At 38.9% G+C, this 24351-nt stretch overlaps 1 protein-coding gene across 3 annotated transcripts in view; it reads left to right on the forward strand.

The window, feature by feature from the left end:
• The window catches only part of IQCM (IQ motif containing M), a 384245-nt gene that overhangs the window by 166959 nt on the left and 192935 nt on the right, over positions 1-24351 (forward strand). For all 3 annotated transcript variants that reach the window (XM_054717693.1, XM_054717695.1, XM_054717694.1), the window contains exons 5-6: positions 1593-1683; positions 8349-8440. In XM_054717693.1, coding sequence (XP_054573668.1) covers positions 1593-1683; positions 8349-8440 — 183 coding nt within the window. The remainder of the gene's footprint in view (positions 1-1592; positions 1684-8348; positions 8441-24351) is intronic.

A 24351-nucleotide genomic window follows, 5' to 3' on the forward strand; every position in this document is an offset into this window, starting at 1 on the left:
CCAAGGACTGAAGGGTCACAGGTTCGATTCTGGTCAAGGGCACATACCTCAGTTGTAAGCTGGATTCCATGGCCCCGGGGAATATTGAGTATTATTATGATTAGGGATGCAGTCTCCCAGAATGGTCTGCCTGGGTTTGGATATTGACTCTACCTACTGGCTAGCTGTATGTATTACCTCGGGAAAGTCAACCTCTGTTTTTTGGTTCAGTTTCCTCATCTGTAAAAGAGAGGTAAAAATAGTACCTAATTTAGGGGGTGGTGGTGGTGGTGAGAATAAAGTATGATACAGCAATCAGCACACTTTGCATGTGACAACTATTTTTAAGTATTTCTATTTTTAAGACTCAAACTTATAAATTCTTTCTCTACTTCACCTTAATATGACATTTCTCAACCTACCGCGTATCTTGAAATAAAGGGTGTCTTTTGAGCTCTATAGTTATCCTCAAAAGTAAGCAAGGCAGACAAGATCCTTTTCCCCTCATTAGGTACCTGAGGCTCCATGGCTCTGGGGGCAGTAGAACAAAGTGACGAAGAGATGCAGGTTTGTTCCCTGGCTCTGCATCTTTTGAATTACCATATCACGAGTAATCTGCTTTCCTCATATATAAAAGGGATTAATCATAGTACTTCAACAACAAAACAAACAAACCAGAGATAGTTGTAAGGCTTAAGTATAAGATGATTCATAGGAAATACTATCTAACACCCCTGGTAAATTATGAGTCAGCAAATATTAACTTTCTGTTCTTCATTTCTCCAACATTTTTATATTCCCTGTTCTATGTTTTCAATCTCAATTATATAATGTAGTTGACTGTGCTTTTCTGTCAGTTAGCATTGAGACACCACTAGTTTGTAAATAATTCTAAACCAGAGGGTTTCATCTCATATATTTTATCTTTAATAGACCTGGGCTAGCAGCTAGAAGGTGCTTTATATATGACAAGATTTTGTTGTAATGTTTCAAACTATATGTTAGTCCCATTGCCTGTACAAAATGGAAAGTAATAGGTGTTTTGGAAATGCTTATGTAATTTTCTCTTTGGACTGTAAGGACTAGATTTTTCTTTTTTAAAGCAGAATCTTTGCCTTTTCCGGATTTTAGTCTTCCTATCAAATGGATGGGATTTCTGGAGCACTCAGTGTTCCTATTTACATTAACTAATGATTGCTAAATTATTTTAAAATATCAGGCTCGCCTATAAAAACTAAGCCTTATGATGATTGGGATGATAATAATGCTGATATGTGTAAACAAGGCTGTTTGTATCCATTGGGATCTGCTGTGCTGTTGCAGACATTTCTCTGGGAGCTTGCTCTTTCCTGAAATATGTAGTTCATTTACTCTATGCTCTCAGTGCTAAATTTTAGTAATTGCAAAACATCTGAGGAGCATGGGCCGAAAAAAAACACTCAAATGTGTTTTTAGAGCACCTCTGTGTTAGTAATTTTTTTGAAAAATATTGTACCACTTGTTATTAAAAAAAATCTGTGATTTGCAATTTAATTTGAAAAAATGCACTTACAACTTGAAAACAAATGGTATACAATTACCGCAAAGCTTTTTTTTTTTTTTTTAAATTCCAGAGCAAGTTCAACTTGGCAAAATAGTGACTAATATTGAATCAGTGGGTAAGAAAATGGAGAAAGAAAAGCAGAAGTACTATGGAAAGTCCAGGTAATGTGCAATAAGCTAACCTATAGAAAACATAATTTTATTCTACTTTGCCAATATTTCCTGCCCAATTCTTATGGTTTCTCAAGTTTATTAACATCCCATGCATGAGGCTAATTTATCCTTCTGCTTGAGTCCCTCAAAGCGTATCAATTATCAAAATTTTATTTTTTAGTTCAATTAACTTTTGAACTGGAGGATGTGTGAATAGCTAAGCAAACCATCTGGGTTTTACAGTGCATAAGCTCAAATCCAATTTGTGGTTTTCTTGAGAAAAATGCCATATTTTATGATAATATTACAGAAGTTTGGGGTTTTAATAGCTCATCTGCAACAATTATGGAACAGAGTTAAGTTATAACTTTTTCTTTTTTAATTTAATAATTTCAAGTTATTCTTTTTTTCTAACAGAAGGTTAATCTGATCCTACAAAACCCAGTTAGAAGGCAGACATTTTGAGTATTGCTTCCTCTTTCCAAAGGAGTAGGAAGATGGGTCAGTTACTTTGCTAAATTATCCCACTACATATCATCATCCTCTTCAAGATAATTTTACAATCGTGTATATAATTATTGGCCCTAAAGCTGCAGATAGACCTTCTAAAGGCCTTTTGGCACATTTTGTAGGAACATTTATACTTGTAGAACGTAAATACTGCTGTGTTAAAATGTATTTTTTTTCAGAGCCTTGTTTTACATTATTATTATGACACTAGAGGCCCGATGCACAAAATTTGTGCAAGGAACTCAGCCCTCGAAGCCCCGGCTGCTTTGTGGCCCCGGCTACCTCACAGCCCCGCCCACTGATCGTTCTGGAAGGTTGTCCTGCCATTTGGTCTAATTAGCATATTAGCTCTTTATTATATAGGATTACAATGGACATCTGTGTACAAATCCTTGTGTGAACAAATGTTATGATTTATTTTAAACTAGAAGCCCATTGCACGAAGTTTCGTGCAATAGACTTTCCTTCACCTGGCTGCCAGCACCAGTTTTCCGCCAGCACCAGTTTTCGTCTGGCCACCCGCTGATCAGAGCGCCTCCTGAAGGCTGAGGGCGGGACTCGGGGGGCGCTCCGATGGGGGGCGGTGGCCAGAGGAAAACTGGTGCTGGCGGAAAACTGGTGCCGGCAGCCACGCAATCGGCCACCAGCGTCTTCCGCCGCCACCGGCGTCTTCCGCAGGCCCCATGGGTCCTCCTGCAGCGCCAGCCATTTAGGCCTGCCGGAGGAGCGGGGGACGGGGACTAGCGAGTCCCTGCCCCCAGCGCCTCCAGCCAGCCCAATCGTGGGCGTAGTGGAGTGATGCAATTTGCATATTGCCTTTTTATTATGTAGGATACCAAGAGGTAACATTGCTGGGTCTATGGTAAGGGAATGTTTACCTTTCTAAGAAACTGTCAATACATCTTCCAAAGTGGGTGCAACAGTTTATGCTCCCACCTACATGAGAGTTGTAGTGGCTCCTCATACTTGCCAATACTTGTTATTGTCAGTTTTTTTAAATTTAGCCTTTCTAGTGTGTTTTGTAGAAAATCACTGAGACTTAATCCACATTTCCCCTATGACTAATGATATTAATCATCACATGATGGTGTAGATCTTATTTTTGTCATGTGTCTGTTCAAATCCTTTGCACATTTTGAACATTGGGTTGTCTGTATTCTTACCATTGAATTGTAAGACTGCTTCATAGATATTCTCCATAAAAGTCTGTTTCAGACATACGTATTGTGAATAATTTCTCTCTATGACTTGCCTTTTTATTTTCATAATGGTGTCTTTTTTCAAGAGAAGATATTAATTTTAACAAATCTAATAATTACTTTTTTATGGTTAGTGTTTCCTATGTCCTTCTAAGCTATCTAGCTACCTCCAAAGTAGCAAAGATTTTCTCCTATTTCTTTACCTGTAAGTTCCATAGTTTTAGTTTTTGAGTCCTTTCCTTAGTAGTGGTTTCTTTCTTGGCATCTTATAGTCTCTCTGTATGCACAGAGACACACCCAGCTCCCCGCTTTCGATGGCAGGGGAGCTGGGTGTCCGCTCGTGCACCCAGCCAAAAGCCCCGGCCTGGAGCCGTAACGGACACCCAGCTCCCGGTTTTCGATGGCAGGAGAGCTGGGTGTCTGCTCGTGCACCCAGGAGGCTTTTGGCCTGGAGCCGGAGCGGACACACAGCTCCCCGCTTTCGATGGCAGGGGAGCTGGGTGTCGGCTCGTGCACCAGGCCAAAAGCCTCCGGTGCCTCTCAAAGGCCAGATAGGCCATCCCGACTCCCGCCCCCCAGCCTTCCGCCGGCCCAATCGTGGGCGTAGCGGAGTGATGGTTATTTGCATATTACCCTTTTATTAGGTAGGATGATCAGAAATGTGGAGTAATTAGCACAGTTATAACTAAGAGAAATTTGAGAAAATGTTGCCATGGCAATACAGAATATCATTGATCTTCCAATATTTATTGCTGCAAACTGTGCTTAATCCTAGAAGATCCTTGTTGAGAAGTAACCGTCCTCTTGGCTAATGCATAATAAGATACTCAAGTTTGGAAAAGTGGACTATATGTAGAGCTTTAATATTGAGGGTTTGTTTTTTTCCATGATAAGATATTAATTGCAAAGGAACAGAAATGATTCTACTGGAAATGTACTGATTTATAAAAATTTCCTTTCTGCCTTTACTTAATTTAACTCAAGGCCCAGGTTGGTCTAGCAAGTGGTAACTGTTAAAAGAGAGTTAATATAGCAATTTAACCAAACAGTTTAGAACTTCAGCCTCGCTGGTGTGGCTTAGTTGGTTGGAGTGTCATCTCATACACTGAGAGGTTCGATCCCTGGTAGGGTGCATACAGGAGGCAACTGATTGATGTTCTCTCTCACACTGATGTCTAAAAAATTGTCTGGAAGGATGTCCGGTCTAATTGGTGTATTATGCTTTTATTATTATGGATAGTTTTCCACATAATCAAGATAAGGAAACTTAGCAACAGAAAGGAAAATGGAATTAGTCAGGAAGTCAGGTGGGATTGTTAACAGTGCAGGGATAGGCTCTAGGACTAATTCACATCAATTGACCAACTGTTTGTGACACTCAAAAGCTGTGGTAGATTTACACCAGGGAATACTATACAGTGGTAAAAAAGAAGTATCTCTTACCCTTTGAGATAGCATGGTGAGACCTGGAGAATATTATGCTAAGTGAAATAAGCCAGTCAGAGAAAGACAAGTTTGGCTTGATCTCAGTCATATGTGGAATCTAAAGAACAAAATAAGATGATGAACCAACTAAATCCAGAGTCATAGAAGCATGGAACAGACCACTGAAACTCAGAGGGAAGGTGCGGGTGGGTGGGAAGAGATTAACCAAAGAACTTGTATGCATATGTGCATAGCCCATGGACACAGACAATAGTGTGGTGAAGGCCTGGGATGGGTGTGGGCTAGAAAGGGTAATGGGGACAAAAGAGGGACATCTGGAATACTTTCAACAATAAAGATGTAAAACAAAACAACTAAAACCTAGTGCCCAGGGTTGAGGGTAAAAAAAAAAAAAGTTCCTGTTCAAGACAAATGGACCCTGTGAGAGCAGTTGTATGTAAACTACTTACAATTCCCCTGAAGATGCCTTGAAAAATACTATTTTTTAACATGTTAGGTAGGACATAAAAATATTGGTCCAATGAAAGAAATTTCTTTGGATATGAAGAAATAGGATAGAATCTTATAAATGTATGATTTATTTCCTTTCCCCAAATTATCTATGTCTGACTTGCAGAGGGAAAACAAAATTAAATGCTTCTGCTTTTTAAAAAAATATATTTTATTGATTTTTTTTTACAGAGAGGAAGGGAGAGGGATAGAGAGTCAGAAACATTGATGAGAGAGAAGTATCGATCAGCTGCCTCCTGCACACCCACTACCAGGGATGTGCCCGCAACCAAGGTACATGCCCTTGACCGGAATTGAACCTGGAACCCTTCAGTCCATAGGCCAACACTCTATCCACTGAGCCAAACTGGTTAGGGCAATACTTCTGCTTTTTTAAAATTTAAGTTCAAGGAAGTGAAATTCTTTAATGTAGTTTTGAATTTTAACTTCAAAGATTAATATCATACATTAACATACTCTTTTCATGACAATAATGATAAATGGGAGTATATTCTAAAGGTTGATTTTCCACCAAGGAAATTCATTTGCTATTCACTCATTTATTAAAGAGGATTTTTCAGTTGATAATATTTGGTGCATTTGGAAGTATGACAACTACATTTTTAAAATATATTTTTATTGATTTCAGAGAGGAAGGGAGAAGGAGAGAGAGATAGAAATATCCATGATGAGAGAGAATCATTGATCAGATGCCTCTTGCAAGTCCCACACTGGGGATTGAGCCCACAACTCTGTCATTTCACTTTAATGTTTGTAAAATATTTTGCTTAAGAGGATGAATTATGGTCCACATTTAGGATCTTTCATTAATAGGGAATACTTTTTTAAACACGCAATTAGTGGTTCCAATTTGGAGCTTTGGCTCAGGGTTTTAAAAAACCTTTAACCATGGATCAGATAGAAGAAAGCAAAGCAAACTAATCAGTTTATCTTGGCCCAGTACTTTGTGGCATACAAATAAATTCTAGAATCTCAAATGGAGTTGTACAAAATTGCCTGAATACTTACTTATTCGACTTCTTATTTGTTATATTAGGGGTACTTCAGATCTTTACCTGCGTGAGTGTGACCACATGAGTGATGACTAGACTAACGGGTCTTATAAGTCAGTCATTTATTTACTATTTAATGAATGCCAACTATATGCCTAATGTAAAACTCTGAACAGGACAGTTACACTCTCTTCCCTCACAAGCTCTATTCTTTGATGGAAAAAAATGTTTTAAAATCCTTTAACATGTATATGACATGTGAATTAGCCATTTCATTTCTAGGCATTTATAATAACAAAATAATTTGACAGGTACATAGATATGAATACTCAAAGACTTTTATCCTTATTTACAAACAACAACAAAAATTGAAATAACCCAAATGCCCAGCAAAAGAAGATTCATAAAACCATCAATATGTTAAATCCATACAGTGGAATCTATACTAATAAAAGGGTAATATGCTAATTAGACTAGACATCCTCAGAACGTCCTTCCTGACAAAGCTGGGCCTGGGCGAAGCCACCCCGTCCTGTGCGCCTGCAGCTGCGGCCAGCCTAGGAGAAGCCGCCAGTGGTTCTGGGTGCCTGTGGCTGGCCAGGGCTGAGCCGCCGGGGGTCCCTGGTGCCTGTGGCCAGCCCAGGTGAGCTGGCTAGGGTCCTGGATGCCTGCTGTTGGCCAGAGGGAGGGAAGCCAGGTCCTGGATGCGGGGGCCAAGACAAAGGCAGTTAGGGGCTATCAGGCTAGCAGGGAAGCAGTTAGGGGTGATCACACTGGCAGGCAGAGGGATTAGGGGCGATCAGGCAGGCATGCAGAGTGGTTAGGGACGATCAGGCAGGCAGGCAGGTGAGCTGTTAGGAGCCAGTGTCCCACATTGGAGAGGATGCAGGCCGGGTTGAGGCCCTCCCCCCATGCATGAATTTCATGCACCAGGCCTCTAGTGTTATATAATGGGCCAAAATAACAATGTGCATCTTTTCACATTAACAAGGAAAGATATTTCATGATAAAAAGTGTAAAAATAAGTTTAAAAGTTATGTACACATAAACATAGAAAAGATATGGCATATATTTCACATTTTAATCACAACAAATAGTTGTCAGTATAAAGTAGTAATAAGAAGCTTAGTTAATGAAGTCCTACACACTGCCTGAATTCATATACTGGCTCCACCCATTTCTAGCTGAGATATAATATGAACTGCATGCTACTTAGCCGATAAATGTCTTAAGTTTGTTCACTTTTAAAATGGGTATAATTATAGTAAATACCCAAAGGCTTTTTATGAGGATTAAATATGATAAGATACATAAAGTGCTTAGTATAGTGTCTGGTCAGTAGGAAGCACTTAAGTGTTTGCAATTATTACTGAAACTAGAGTCCCAATGCATGGAGTTTGTGCAAGGAGCACTGCCCTTGCAGCCTCAGTGGCTTGCCTCGGCCCTCCCAGCCCCGGCTTCATCCGGAAGGATGTCCGGAAGCTCATTCAGCTGTCTGGTCTAATTAGCATGTTATGCTTTTGTTATTATAGATATTAGAGTGGTAAATTAAGGATAATTTTAATTTTCTTCCTTTTGCTCATTTACATTTTCTAATGTTTCTTTCATAATATCTGTTTTTAAATTTTTCTGACTTGGTTGAAGCTCTCCGAGTCATGACAGAAAAACACATTACTTAAAATTTTTTTGTAAAATAGAGAAGAAATAGATATGATACATGCTCATTTTTCTGATTTGTATTAAACTTTTTTGTTCAGAACTAAATGTTACTATTTGTTATTCATGCTCAGAGCCATCAAAATTTGGTATTACTTTGTATTCACTCAATAATAAATATTTAGAGATGGTCTAAAATGTGCCCTTGACTGTAGGGCACTGAGGGTACAATAGATGCTGTCTGTGTTGATAGGGGACAAATAGTTTTCTTTCCGAGATTAAACATTCCTCTTGAAAGTTTGCATTTCTAAACAGGGACTATTAAATAACTCAGAACTCTACCTTTATGTTTTTAAAACAGAATGTTGGACTCATACACCTTCCCCATCATCAAACTTGGCTTGTCCTCAGCACTCAGGGCCCGCTCTTCCACATGGCTTCCGAAAGACAGTGGTGAGTCTCATTGGATAAGTGTCAGTAGCAGTGATTTTCATTATTTTGCATTCATTTAAAATGCAAAGTGAACAGTCATTTCGTTTATATTTCATTTCAAATACTGTGTCAAAAAGAGATTTCAGAAATAGCTACTAATAATTTATTAGCTCCTTTTTCCAACTTCAGAGATTGGACTTTTTGATGAGTATGAATTTTGAAACTGTTGGGAAATTATAAGGACACATTTTTATAAATTTTAAAGTTTCTCAATAGTTAAGTTATTGTTACTTTTTAAAAATATATATATTTTATTGATTTTTTACAGAGAGGAAGGGAGAAGGATAGAGAGTTAGAAACATCGATGAGAGAGAAACATTGATCAGCTGCCTCCTGCACACCCCCTACTGGGGATGTGCCTGCAACCAAGGTACATGCCCTTGACTTGAATCGAACCCGGGACCCTTGAGTCTGCAGGCCGATGCTCTATCCACTGAGCCAAACCAGCCAGGGCAAGTTATTGTTACTTTTAAAACTACATAATTCTTTAAAAGAAAATATAGATGATTCTTTAAAATTCCTTAAATGTGATTGAGAATACTCTTCGGAACTTGGTGAGCTACTTGAAGACCTAGGGACTATTGATTCAAAGAAACTGTTTTGTACTTTTCTTTCTTTTAAACTTATGACTCATGTACTTAAGCTTCAGGCTGTCATTAAGAAAAAAATTCTTCATGTAGAGTGGGACTTTGATTAATTTTGGGAGGAATTTTTGAAAATTTTCCAAATAAGTTTCTCCTTGGGTTAATTTTCTCACTCCACTACAAATTTACCAGCCTTTGTTTGTTTGGATTATTATAGAAGGAATTCCAGAATCAAGTGGAATTGAACACATTTTCATTAATCCAACCAATTTCCCCCAATCTATTAATAGATTTATGAATATAATATTAGAATCTTAAACAGATACAATAGATTGTTTAATATTTTTTACTAGAGGCCTGGTGCACAAATTCGTGCATGGGTAGGGTTCCTTGGCCTGGCTGGTGAATGGGGCCAATCGGGGCTGTGGGAAAATGGCCAGGGAGAGGGGCTACGGCAGGTTGCTCGGCCCTGATCAGGGCTGGCCGGCCAGGGGAAAGGACCATGGGAAGTTTGCTGTGGGAGTCCACTGACCACCAGGGGGAGCTCCTGCATTGAGCATCTACCTCCTGGTGGTCAGTGCACTGCACGTCACACATGACAGCAACTGGTTGACTGGTTGTTTGTTGTTTGGTTGTTCTATCGTTTGGTTGTTCAGTCATTTGGTTGCTTAGGCTTTTATACACACACACACACACACACACACACACACACACACACACACACACACACTGGTACTAGAGGCCCAATGCACAACATTCATGCACTAGGTCAGGGGGTCCCTCAGGCCAGCCTTCGCCCTTGGGGGATGTCCGACTGCCGGCTTAGGCCTGTTCCCCGGTCGTTCCACCATTTAGTCGATTTGCATATTATCCTTTACTAGAGGCCCAGTGCATGAATTTGTGCACCAGTGGGGTCTCTCAGCCTGCGGGATTGAGCCGAAACTGACTCTCCGACATCCCTCGAGGGGTCCGGATGCAACAGGGCACAAGTCAGGCCGAGGGACCCCACCAGTGCATGATTGGGGCCAGGGAGGGACACAGGAGGTTGGCCAGCCAGGGAGGGAACACGGGAGGGCTCCAGGGCTTGTCCGGCCCGTTTCACTCAGTCCCCGATCGGCTGGACCCCAGCAGCAAGCTTACTTACTGGTTGGAGCATCTGCCCCCTGGTGGTAAGTGCATGTTATAGTGAACGGTTGAGTGGCCTTAGAATTATTAGCATATTACACTTTGATTGGTTGAACGGGCCGACTGGTTGACTGGACACTTAGCATATTAGGCTTTTATTATATAGAGTTATATAGGATAGATATTATATTGCTCCATAGCTTAAATTATTTTAAGGCTTGATCAGATAATTTGAGGCCCTGAGGTAGTAGAATAATGTATGAGTATCAATTGAGTCTAGAATTGAATGCATATGTGAAGAAGTAAATGCTGTAAAAAATTCCTCATAAAGCATAGGTCTAATGGATGAATTTGTTTTAATAGGTAATAACCTTGAAATCTGACAACCCTGAAAGCTGGGATTTACAGCTCTTAACTACCTTATAAGTGAACATCCTACTAATTCTGTGACATTTATAATTTATCCAGGATCATCCTAAGGGTTGATGGGAGCCTCTGTTTTCAAAAACCATCCTTCTCAGATAAACTGTGGGTGTCTTTCCCTTGTGGAGGAACTTCTTAGCTTATTGAAGTGTTCAGGAATTCTCATGGTTTTAGTCAGAATGTAGAAATTGAGTTAAGCCTTCTTTTTCCATATACTCAGAGCTTACTCTGCAGGGGCTTGACCACTGTTTGCTTAATGCTAAAGAAAAGATAGAAAGCCCTTCTAAAATATGTGTTGAGAATGAATCCCAGTTAAATTGTGAGTGGAAGGCTGGAAGAATGGGCAGTCACGTATATGATATGTTTTGAGATTTGCTAACAGTTCTATCTGTGCAAAAATTTTCTGCTGAAATATATGAAATATTTACTAATAGAACCATAACTTCATGTAAACTGAAGACTCCTACCTATCACAGTGATAAGTAACTGGCTCATATTAGGCATTAATAAACATTTGTTGAAGCAATGAATGAAGGAATGAATGAGTGAAGGTAAATTAAAAGGAAAATCCACTTAACTGGAATATATTTCTTTATGTATCTGTGTGTCTGTTTCTGCATATTAGGCTAAAACATGATAACTGCTAAAAGAAAAATTGGGGAAAGTAAAATACAATAATCTTATATAATAAAGAGGTAATATGCAAATTGACCCTCACACCCTCACAAGATGGCTGCCTACAACCAGGCCGGCAGGAGAGTTAGTGAGGGACAACCAAACAACTGAACAAGCAGGCTGTGTGGGGCAACCAGGTCGGCAGGGGGGTTAGTGAGGAATGACCAAACAACTGAACAGCAGGCTGCATGGGGCGACCAGGCCAGTGGGGGGCCATGAGGGATGACCAGGCTGGCAGGGAGGAGGAGTTGAGAGTGACTAGGCAGGCAGGCAGGTGAGCGATTAGGAGCCAGTGGTCCAGAATTGTGAGAGGGATGTCCCAGATTGGAGAGGGTGCAGGTTGGGCTGAGGGGACCTTCCCTTCCTTTCCCCCCGCCTCCCCTGTGTACAAATTTCGTGCACTGGACCTCTAGTAACAGTAATAAATATTAACATACAAAACAATAGGACCAGTCACTAACTTTTAGTTCTTGTTTACTGATTTTATGTAGACTGCAGAGATACCATTAAAATACAAAAAATGTTATGCAGCTTAGTTTATGTGCTTTAAAATCAAGTTGTTGGGCAGATTATTAGTTTTATGATATGTCTCTTAGTACTCATATAACTTCCTGGGGAGTTGGAAGGTTGAACATGCTGAATGTGTAAAAAAATTGCAATAAAAATCTTTATTTCCATATGCTATAGGGTAGCTATTCTTTTTTTTCCCTTAAAATGAAATGTATTTTTAATCAAATAAGAGTGGGAATTTCATCACTGCTTTGTGGTATGTGAGGTTTTTGTTTTATTTTTTCTTGTTTTCAGCCAAACCACTTCTTTTATAATTGGAACATATTTTTAAAATAAGGGCAGAAATATCTGAAGGCTTGTGACCAGCAATTTATTTATGTAGGTTATTAGTAAAATGTGAAATATGTGGATTTTCTTTTTGAATAACCTTGGTGTGGTCCTGGCTTTGTGTCTTGGGTGAAAAATAAGGAATAATTTTTATGTGCTTATTAATTTTTTAGTTCATTTTAAGGCTATTGTCTAAAAATTTGCCCAACAAGGCTTTTTCTTCACATTATTATTGGAACTCTGTTTAGTAAGTTACAGCTTCACTGAATGTCTGAGACAGTCACTGAGGCATACTTAGTAATAGGATGTAGCTGAAATTGTGAAGGAATGTAGACCTGGTGGTTTCCTCTGGGATGTCTGGTAATTTACTGCTCCTTAAATAAAAATTGCCCAATTCTTTTTTAGAATAAATAATTTTTACTAAATGAAAAAAGAAAGGGAATTAGAATATAGGAATTAAGGCAAAGTCATTATTTCTGTCCATTTGACTTACATGTCATCCTATATAATAAAAGCCTAATATGCTAAGTGTTCGGTAATCTGGCTGGCTGTTCAACCAATAAAAGCATAATATGCTAATGATATGCTAAGGCTGCTCAATTGCTTGCGATGACGTGTACTGGTCACCAGGAGGCAGACATTTGACTGGTTGACCAGTCTCTATGAGGTGCACTGACCACCAGGGGACAGACAGTCGATCAGTTGCTATAATGTGCACTGACCACCAGTGGGCAGATGTTCTGATCAGTAGGATAGCTTGCTGCTGGGATCCGGCCAATCAGGACTGAGTGAGACGGGCCGGATATGCCCTGGAGCCCTCCTGTGGTCCCCCCATGCCTGGCCAACCTCCTGCATCCCTCCCAGACCCTGATCATGCACTGGTGGGGTCTTGTGGCCTGGCCTGCACCTTCTCACAATCCAGGACTACTTGGGGGATGTCAGAGAGCTGGTTTCAGCCCGATCCCACTCAATGCAGGAGCTGTCCCCTTGTGGACAGTGCGCTCCCACAGGGAGAGTGCTGCTCAGCCAGAAGCTGGGCTCATCGCTGGTAAGCACAGTGGCAGTGGTGGGAGCCTCTCCACTTCTATGGCAGGGCTAAGGATGTCCGACTGCCAGCTTAGGCCTGCTCCCCACCTGCAGAACTTGTTACTAAACCGTCAGTGAGACATCCCCCAAGCGCTCCCAGACTGTGAGAGGGTGCAGGCCGGGCTGAGGGATGCCCCCCTGAGTGTACAAATTTTGTGCACCAGGCCTCTAGTTATATATAATACTAGGGGCCCAGTGCATGAATTCGTGCACCTTGAAAGGAACTGTGGGCCGCAAGGCTGCAGTGGGCACAGGAGAGGGTCTTGGCCCATCCTCAGTGCCCCCGCCCAGCCCCTCCTGCCGCAGCCCCCAGTTCCCTGTCTACCAGCAGCCCCGCTCCTGCCACCGCTGCTCCCATGCACTGATGGCAACGGCCCTGCTTGTACCCGCTGACAGCGTGGAGCGATTAGGGCCAGTGCCAGCAGCAGGTGCGAGCGTGGGCAGTGGGTGCAAGCGGCAGCTCTGGCATGGGCAGCAGATGCAAGCACCACGTGGGAACGTGGCATGCAGGAACAAAGGATTTTCAGAAACCACCAGGGGCATGCCCCGACGACAGCGCCCTGCCTTGGTCTGGTGCCCCTGCTCATTTGCTCCACCAGCCCGCCACGGCTGATACCCACCATGCTCCGAGTTCTGCCACCTGATGCCGACGTCCGCCATGTTCTGCGTGCACCTGCTGGTGGTCAGCACATGTCATAGCGACCAGTTGTTCAGTTGTTCTGCCATTCGGTCTATTTGCATATTAAGGTTTTATATATATAAATGTACATTATATATCATTATATGTCATCTATACATTATATATAAATGTACATATCTTGCACTGCTTGAAGCCTTGCCTTTTAAAGCAATATAACATAGTAATTAAGAGTGAAGGCACTGGAATTATTCTAGTTACTCCATTGAGGTTAGAGTTACTGCCAGTTTCCATATAACGCATACAAGTTACTTAATCACCCATTAATTTATTAGTTCAATAGGGAATAATAACAATACAAACCTCAAAGTTTTTAGATAATGCTCATAAAGTATATATCATATATCCTGGTGTTGAATAAAATTGAGTTATGATTATTAGCTATAATTCCCTAGATATAAACTATAAAGCATAGTAACTTAAAAAACCTGGTGTTGGTGATCTAGTTTTGAACCTACCCTAAAGGGAACATTACCAGTAGCACAAGACACACGTCATTACAACACTGACTTACATTATCACAGCTTAAACTCAGGAAGTGAGGTTTATTGTTATTGTATAAACACAATCACTGTGGCTTTCCCAGGATTCAGCTGTTTTTGCCATTGTTATGGTAAGCATTGTGTTCCAGACCTTGAATCTGCCTGTTTACCCTCCTATTTCAATAAACTTGGTAGCTCACTCTTTAGCTTGTATTACTCAAGTGCCCCTTCTACCAGTAATTTGAAAACTTTCTCCCCATCTTTATGGTTCTAAGGTAGGGGTGGGTAATGTCTGGACCATGGGCCATATAAGACCCAATAAATTATTTGGTCTGGCCCTGCCAAGGCATTAGGGGTGAGTTAATTAAATGTTTGTCCAAATATAGCAGGCTATTTTTAAGTTGATCATTTTGTATGGCCTGCTAATGATATTGTAAATATCCAAATGGCCCTTGGAAGAAAGAAGGTTGCCCATTCCTGTTCTAAGGGAATAGGTGCATGGCATAAATGCTTTAACAGACTTTTTCAAAAGTAAGCTCTGAGTGAAGGCAGATGTGTCAAAGAAGCCCGTATTGCTCTACATAAGGACGAACTCTCCTTGTGTCCTGGTGCAAGTCCCTTTAATTTTCTGGACTTTACTTTCATCATCTGTAAACCTCAAGAAAAGAATGAAACTGCCCTCAACAAAAGGGATGTAAAGGTTAGAAAATTTTATTTTTCCTGTATGGCTTCTCCTCAGATATTAAAAACTCTCTTACATAATTAAGGATCGGAGAGAAGAAGATAAGTCCACGGACTTTGGTCTCGGCAAGATTTTTTACCTGTTCTTACTTTTCAAGTTCACAGCCTTGAGACCCTTGGGATCAATCTCTTTAAGCATGTCCTTTAATTTTGTCACACGTCAATCTCCACAAGACACCTGGGATGTCAGGTCACCTCTTATCACCAAAACCCCACTCTTGATATAATTCTGTGTGTCTTTTTTCCTGACCTCATCCCATACCCTTCCCATTCCTGACTCCCATTGACTGTTCTCCCTGAACTCATAACCAGGAACTAGCAAAAATTCAAAGTCTTTACTCTCTTCTAAGGGTTCCTTTCATCCTTATGGTCTAACAGAGATCTGGGCTCTGCTCCCAACTATGAGGATATTTCTTCCTTTGCTGCTCTCCAGAGTGGTGATGGTCTTCTCTCCTATGCCTCACAGCTTTGGCATTGGAGATGGGGGTGGGTGTTACCTCTTTATTCCTCATACCGTTCTCAGACCATTCTCCCTTCCTCTTCCTTCAAACTCCTGGCTTTGAATCTCATGTCATCAAATGATATCCTTCATTACCTCTCCTTCTTACAGTCATCTATTGATTTGTATATGTTCTCTTATATCTTAAAAATTTTAGTCCCCAGATCCTTTCAACTTTCTCTAGCACTAGTCTTATAATAACTTTGTGATTTTGACATCCAAATAAATAAGCTCTCTTACTTATTGGCTTCTCAATTCCCTGGTCTCTTTTCCTTCCACCATACTATATTTATTCTCTGATAGTTGTGGCCCAGACACTTTTGAAATATTTTTTAAAGTTTCACTTTGTAGAGCACCACTATTCAACCAGTTCACCTCTAAACCAATAATTAAAAACAAAACAAAAACAACTCTCATTGGGAGTCTTGAGGCCCCTAATGTTCATAAGAGGCATGGCAATCAATTTTTGAATTTCTTCTCTAGCTATACTCATTCCCTTGGTAATTGTATTCATTCACAGCTTTAAGTACCATTTATATTCTGATGACTTCAAATTTATATCTCCCAGTTGGTTATTCTCTTGAACTTCAGCTCACATTCAACTGCTTGATCAGCATTTCTGTATGGACTTTCAATAAGTGCTTCAAAACTAATATGTCCAATTCAGGAACTTTTTACTTCTTGTTCTCTTTGTCTGGAAAGCTCTTTCCCTGAGATGTCACCGGCATCACTTCACTACTTCTAGACTTTATCCAAATGCCTCCATATCAATGAGGACATCCCTGAATAGCCTGTCACAGTAGCAACCATACCTCCCAGCCCCATGTGCCTCACCTGCTTTATTTGGATCTCTAACATTTAAGGCATCAGGACATATTGTCTATTTTACTTTTCTGGTTTAGTCAGCCTCCTCCTGCTATAATGTAATTTCCATGAATTCTAATAGTTTTGATTATTTTTGCTACCAGACCCTTTAGTCCCAGACTCATTCTTGGCACATAAGGAGTGCCAAGTGTTGGATGAATGAACATTCTGCTATCTTATTTTCTCAAAGAGTGGTATAAAGGTTTCATATTTATTTTTCTGTTCAATAAGAAAGGTTATTCAATTTGTTAGAATACATATTTTCATCCATGGAACTCAAATATACTGTTTTCATTTTGAGTGAAAACGACAGCTGAAAAAATACAGGTGTGTGTGTGTGTGTGTGTGTGTGTGTGTGTGTGTGTGTGTGTGTGTGTGTCTGAAAATATGGTGAACAACCATGTAAGGAAAGAATTCTGGGTTGCAGAACACCTAAAAAAGCTAGTTAAATATTAAAAGATAACTTTAAAAACTTGACTGAACTGGCAAGAAATCATAAAAATAATAAAACCAGAACATTTAAGAAAGTCTGATTCTAGAGGGGTTTAATGCTCTTTTTAATGTTTTTTTTTTTTTACGGCTCATATCTATTCCTGGTAGCCTAGAATTTTCCTAGGTAATAAAAAAATAGTAAAACATTTTCATCATCTGCCTGTCTATCTATCTATTGATCTATCTATCCACCTACCTATCAACTACCTACTAACCAAAGAAAGCTATAGATTCAATGCAATTACTATGAAAATACCAATGATGTATTTCACAGAACTAGAACAAATAATCCAAAAATTTATATGAAACCCCAAAGACTCCTAATGACCTCAGCAATCTTGAGAACAAAGCTGGAGGAATCACACTACCTGGTAACCAAAGTACACTACAAGGTTATAGTAACCCAAACAGCATGGTACTGGCATAAAAACAGACATATAGATCAATGGAACAGATTAGAGAGCCTAGAAATAGACCCCCATCTACATGGTCAATATTTGACAAAGAAGGCAAGAACATACAATGGGGTAAAGATAGTCTATTCAATACATGGTGTTGGGATAACTGCAACACACACACACACACACACACACCACCACCACCACCACCACCACCACCACCACCACCACCACCAAAAAAACCAACCAGATACATGCATAAAAAGAAACTAGACAAGTTTCTTACACTATATAACAGAATAAACTCAAAATAGATTAAAGACTTAAATTTAAAACTCGAAACCAGAAAACTGAGAAGAAATCATAGGCAGTAAAATCTCAAACATTTCTCATAGCTGATATATCACTTCAGGCAAGGGAACAACAGGAAAAACAAACCAATGGAAGTACATCAAATTAAAAAGTTTATGCACAGCAAAGGAAACCATCAACAAAATGAAAAGTCAACCCAGAGAATGGCAGAACATATTTTTTAATGATACTTCTGATAAAGGGTTAATATCTAAAATTTATAAAGAAGTCATATAACCCAACACAAAAAAAGCTAAACAATCAAATTAAAAAATGGGCAAAGGATCTAAATAGACACTCCTCCAAAGAGTACATACAGGTGGCCAATAGACATATGAAAAGATGCTCAACATCAATAATCATTAGAGAAATGGAAATTAAAACTGTAGTGAGATATCACCTCACACCTGTCAGAATGGCTATCATCAATAAATCCACAAATGACAAATGTTGGCAAGGATGTGGAGAAAAGGGAACCCTCATGCACTGTTGGTGGGAATGCAGATTAGTGCAGCCACTGTGGAAAAGAGTTTAAAGGTTTCTAAAAAATAAAAAATGGAATTGCCTTATGACTCAGCGATTCCACATCTGGGTATGTATTTAAAGAAACCCGAACACTAATTTGAAAGAATATATGCAATATATGCACCTGTATGTTCATTGCAACGTTATTTACATTAGTCAAGCTATGAAAATAATCTGAGTGTCCATAATTAGACGATTGGATAAAAAAGTGATAGTATATATATATGCAATGGAACATTATTTAGCTGTAAAAAATAATGAAATCTTACCATTTGCAATAGCATGAATTGACCTGAGAAGATACTATTCTAAGTGAAATAATTCAGTTAGAGAAAGACAAATACCATATGATTTCACTATAAATGAAATCTAAAGAACAATACAAACAAACAGAACAGAATAGACTCATAGATATAAAGAACAGAATAATGATTGCCAGAGGGGTGGGGGGTTGGGGGACTGGGTGTAAAAGGTGAAGGAATTGAGAAGTACAGATTGATAGTTACAAAATAGTTGTGGAGATATAAAGTACCGCATAGGAAATATGGTCAACAATCTATACTAATAAAAGGATAATATGCTAATTAGAGCAGACGTCTTCCGGACGACCTTCCAGACAAAGCCTCAGTGGCTGCAAGGCCCAGGGCTCAGGCCTCACAGCTGCAGGGGTGGCAGTAGCAGCAGCAGCGAGTGGGTTATGGGAGCAGCACCTTCCCCTGATCAGTGGGTTGCCTCCCACAGAGGCAACAGGACATCCTAAGTCGTCAGTAGGACATCCCCTGAGGGCTCCCAGACTGTGAGAGGGGGCAGGCCTGGCTGAGGGACCCCCCCTCCAGTGCACAAATTTTCATGCACCAGGTCTCTAGTATTGTAATAACTATTTATACTGCCTGTTGGATACTGGAAATATCAGGGGGAACACTTTGTAAAGTACATGATTATCTAATCACTATGCTGTACACCTGAAACTAATACAAAGTAATATGAAATGTCAATTATAATTGAAAAACATTTTAAATATTCTTAAAAATCTAATGGCTGTACAAATTAAAAAAAAATTTCATTTCAACTCTAATAGAGTAAGTTCATTTCATTAATTGGACATAAATGTCCATTCTCCCAATGACAGAGAATTCTCCTCCATGTACCAATGTAGCAATTCTTCAGCTTCTTCACCTGTCTATCCTATCAGGGGTTATTTAGTAAATTAGTCAGCTTGGGTTGCCAAAAACAATACCATAGACACTGGGTGTCTTAAACATCAGAAATATTTTCTCACAATCTGGAGGCTATAAGTCTGAGATCAGGATGTCAGCATGAATGGTTTCTGATGAGAGCTCTCTTCTTGGCTTGCACCTAGCCACTTTGTCACATGGATTTTTATCAGAGCATGGAGAGAGAGACAGAGAGGGGGAGGGAGGGGGGGAGAGAGAGAGAGAGAAAGATCTGGTCTTAGAAGTGCATTAATCCCATCATGAGGACCCCACCTTATGACCTCATCTAAACCTAATTATTGCCCAAAGGCCCCATCTCCAAATACCATCCCATGGGGGGATAAGGCTTTCACATACTATAAATTTGGGGGGACACCATTCAGTCCATACTAACTCATTATCAGGGAAGAAAAAAAGGCATGTTCTTTGTTCCTCCTTCTGACACCATGTGGAAACAGCTGAAGGAAGAAACGGGAGAGAGGGATGGATGCTCAACTCATTTTGGAAGTGGAAAATAGATTTTAAAAATAATTTTAGAAATAATAATATTTCTAAATACATTTAGCTTACTGCAGGAATCCACTGTTTCACAACTGCTGGACAAGGCGGGGGGTGGGGGTAGGGGGCATGTTGCTTGCTCTGTGTACATTTAGATTGTCTCCATTTGCCCTTTTAATTTTATGGTCACCTATCCCCCCAAATTCTACAATGGAGAAACTAAATATCCAGAAGTTGGCAACTAGCTCAAGTCTTACCATTATCATTCTGAGTTTTTGTTCTATTTTTATTGTACTGCTTTATCTATCTTTATATTGTCTTATATGTATCTGTAAATATTTTGCTTCTTAACTATAAAATTGAGATATATTAAGGCTATATTTCAAGATAAAATATAGTGATTCAATAAAGGATCAGCTTATAGAATTTTGTTTTGTTTTTTGTGTTGTTGTTTTTTTGGTACATAAATACATACAATGTACCAAAAAATGAACTAAAGAATAGTGTAAATTTGTTTTTGAGAGTTTTGGTCCATCTGATTCTCTACCATCTAAATTTGGTGATACTACTGTACATATTTTTTAGAATTACATTTTAAATTAATCTTACAAGCTTATTGATAATCTAATTACATCCTGTTACAATTTTAGAGTATTAGCCTTTATACTGAATTATAATTTAGTTTATATTGCTTTTGCAGTATTTAACAATATAATAGAAAAGATAGATTTCTTGTAAAGCTCCCCACTGCTTACGTTAATAGACATTTCATAAAAACACAAGTATTTTATTGTCTGAAAACACATCTTGCCTCATCTTTAGAAAAATGTGAAAACTATATTTAATGTAACAAATTCTAAACAATCAAAATTTATCATGCTGAGAGAAATGATTGCTATATTAAAAGTGTTCAGCAAATCTCTAAGAGATAGTTGTAAAATGTAAAAAAGCTGTTTTCAATCTATTACAAGAATACCTGCATCTTGAATCCAGGCAGTTCTCTGTTCATTATGCACTCTATCAGGAAAAGGAAACCCAATAGGGTTTAGCTAATTTTAGTTAAGCTGATTCCTAAAATTTCAGGACAGATTGAATTTAGTCAGTAAATATTAATGGTGGCAGGAAGATACATTCCATACTAGTTTATAGGTATTTCTTATTCAAAATAATTCTGGAATATACATTTTTAAATTACAGGTAGGTAATTCTTAAGTGAAAATATACTAGTGAAAAATGTTATATAACTTGCAGCACACATCTCCATTCATACTAGCCACATTTCTAGTACTCCTAGCCATGTGTTACTATATGGATAACACAGCCTTGGATTTTGGGCTTCCTGGGACCTTGGCCACTCATTTCTGTGATAATGCTTGGTACATAGTAAATGGACAATAAATGTTTAAAGAAAAGAAGGAAAAAATGGTAGCAAAGAAAGGTCATAAAAGAAGTTTGTAGTCAGATAGTACTATAATCCACTTTTTAGCTATATGACCTTGGTTAGGATATTTATCCTTCCTAACCTCAGTGTCCTTTTGTAAGAATGTGATATTTGTATCTGCTTTTCAGAAATACTGTGAGAGAATTAAATCAGGGCAACATAGCACCTACTTGTGTTTTGTTGTTTTTTTAACCATTTTCTTTCTGAAATCTGAATAAAGTCATATGTTAGACAACTTAATCTATTTGTATCTACTTTTATTAGATCTAAAAAAAAATGTATCAAACACGGTACTTTTTCCTCCCAATTACAAGTGAATGGATAGGGAGGAACTATTATCAGATAGTAGGAGGTTCAAGATTTAGCCAAGGATGATTATGTCAAATTGCTTAGCAGGAAGTGGAATTAATTGCCCATGATCTTAATTATACATACTTAATTTATAAAACAACCTTTAAACATGCAGATCTGCATTCATATATATGAACAGTTTGGTAAATAAGTTTCATCTGATGGCCAATTTAAAATAGGAATGGCACAATCACTTCAGATCTTCTCACTTCCCTTCTGCTCAGGGACTTGCAGAGTAAATAGATGCATGATTTGTTTGTTCTCTTCTGTACTTACACCTCACTTACACAATATTATATGCATGCTAAAAAGTGTAGAAAACATATAGTATGGTGTGGGAGCTGGCTCCATGGGTGTGCGACCCTGTGGTCACACAGGACTCCACTCTCAGTAGGGGCTCAGCACTTGTGGTTTAAAAAAAAAATGTTTTTATTGATAGCAGAGAGAAAGGGAGAAGGAGAGGGAGAGAGAATCATTGATTGGCTGCCTCCTGCACACCCCTTACTGGGGATCGAGCCCACAACCTGGGCATGTTCCCTGACGTGGAATTGAACCATGACCTCCTGGTTTATAGGTCGATGTTAAACCACTGAGCCACGCTGGCCAGCAGCACTTGTGATTTTAATGCTGTGTGGTCATCATGTTGAAATTATTAAAAAATTTGCCTTTAAATTTGTGGTTTGTAAATGAGTCTGATAGGATAATTAACATGCACTGTAAGCTTGGAGCCTTGGTTCCTAATTGGTCTTACCTCCTGTCCCTTTTCCCCTCCTTCCCCACCTTCACGTATAGGGGTCTTGACCACCCACAGCCACCCAGCCAATGACTGTAGCTGACCTCTGCCCCATGCACCCACCTGGGTGCAGGAGCAAGGAGTCTGGTGAGTGCATGAGGCCCATACACCTAGGCGGGTTTGCACTTGTCCAGCCAGCACTTTCATGCTCAAGGAAGCTCAACACTAACTAGCAAATAAAAACACCATGACAGACAGAGAGACCAATGAATATATGAAAACCTGATATGATGTGATGAATAATTATAAAGTTAACCCTGTGTAAGCACTACCCAGTCATAAAATAGAATATTCTCAGCACCCAATCATCATCCCCACCCCAACCGCCACCTGGGCTCTTTCCAGTTAGAACAATCTTATTCACCCCTCAGAGGTGTCCACTAGATTTATTTGTGTGTTAATAATTTATTTGATTTTTCTCTCTACTTTTATCACCCAGAATGATGGTGAATTATTGGTTCCTATTCTTAAAAAATTACATAAATTAAATCATATGTATGTATATTTGTGACTTACCCGTTTTGTTCAACATTGCTTATTGTTTGGTCTATGCTGCTACATGCTACTTTAACATGTTTATTTCCACTGCTGTACAGCATACCCTTTTAGAAATATGTCATAAAGTTTTTATTCTTGATGGCAATTTGAGCTGTTTCACTTTAGGACTGTTATGAACAACACTCTGTGGGTGTGTATGTGTTTGTCCTGGTGTGCATATGTAAGGATTTCTCTAGGATATATACCAATGAGAGGATTTTCTGGTTCATGGATTATGTATACCTTCAACTCTTCAATAATGCCAAACTATACTTAACTCGCACTTTCAGAGAATTAATGTTCCCATTGTTTTCATCCTTTCCAGTTCTTGGAATTGTTAAACGTATTATACATTTGTACCAATAAGTTGGGATTCACTGTTTTACTTTTTTTTTTTTTTTACATTTTAATTTGCATTTTTCTGACGATTAGTGAGATTGAGCACTTTTATAACATACTTCTTGGCCAGTTGGATTTCCTCTTTTAAAAATCTTGTTCAAATACTCTCCCCACCCCCCAATTTTCTTTTGAGTTGTCTTCTTTTTCTGATTGAATTATAAAAATTCTTTATAAAATTCTTTTCTAAACTGCATCTTGATCAATAGCGTGTGTTGAAAAATTTTTTCCAGCTCTGTGGTTTGTGTTTATATACTTTTTTATAGTGTCTTTTGACAATTAGAAATTGAATTTATCAATGTCTTCTTTAGGACTATTTTTTTTGGATATTGTTTGTAAAATATGAACTTCTTTGCTACCTAAAGGTCATTGAACTAATGTCCACAATTGTCTTCTAAATTATTATAGTTTTTAATAAACACTTCTTCAAAGAGGACATACAAGTGGCCAATAGACATATGAAAAGATGCTCAATGTCATTAATCATCAGAGAAATGGAAATTAAAACCACAGTTTCATATTGTTCTTTTGCCTGAATGTTCAGAGGATTCTTTATGTTTGAATCCTAATACTATTTCTGAGATGTGTTTTGGTGAGCATCATACTGTGACAAATTATTTCCTGATATAAAGCATGTCCTTCAGTTTGCAGATTCTAATTCTATTTTATTTTAGTAATTGTTTTTTAAACTATGTCTTTAATATGTTTTTGTTCTGTTAATTGGTTTCTTTTCTTCCTTTGCCTATGTCCTGGATCTATCATTTTTTGTAATCCCTTTAAATTCTATTTTTATTGTGTTTCATGTTGTCCACACCTGCCAATCTTGTTTGCAATAGCTCATAGTCTGTCTTCATTTCTGTGAA

The sequence above is a fragment of the Eptesicus fuscus genome, chromosome 6 (genome assembly GCF_027574615.1).
Source record: "Eptesicus fuscus isolate TK198812 chromosome 6, DD_ASM_mEF_20220401, whole genome shotgun sequence".
Lineage (NCBI taxonomy): Eukaryota > Metazoa > Chordata > Mammalia > Chiroptera > Vespertilionidae > Eptesicus > Eptesicus fuscus.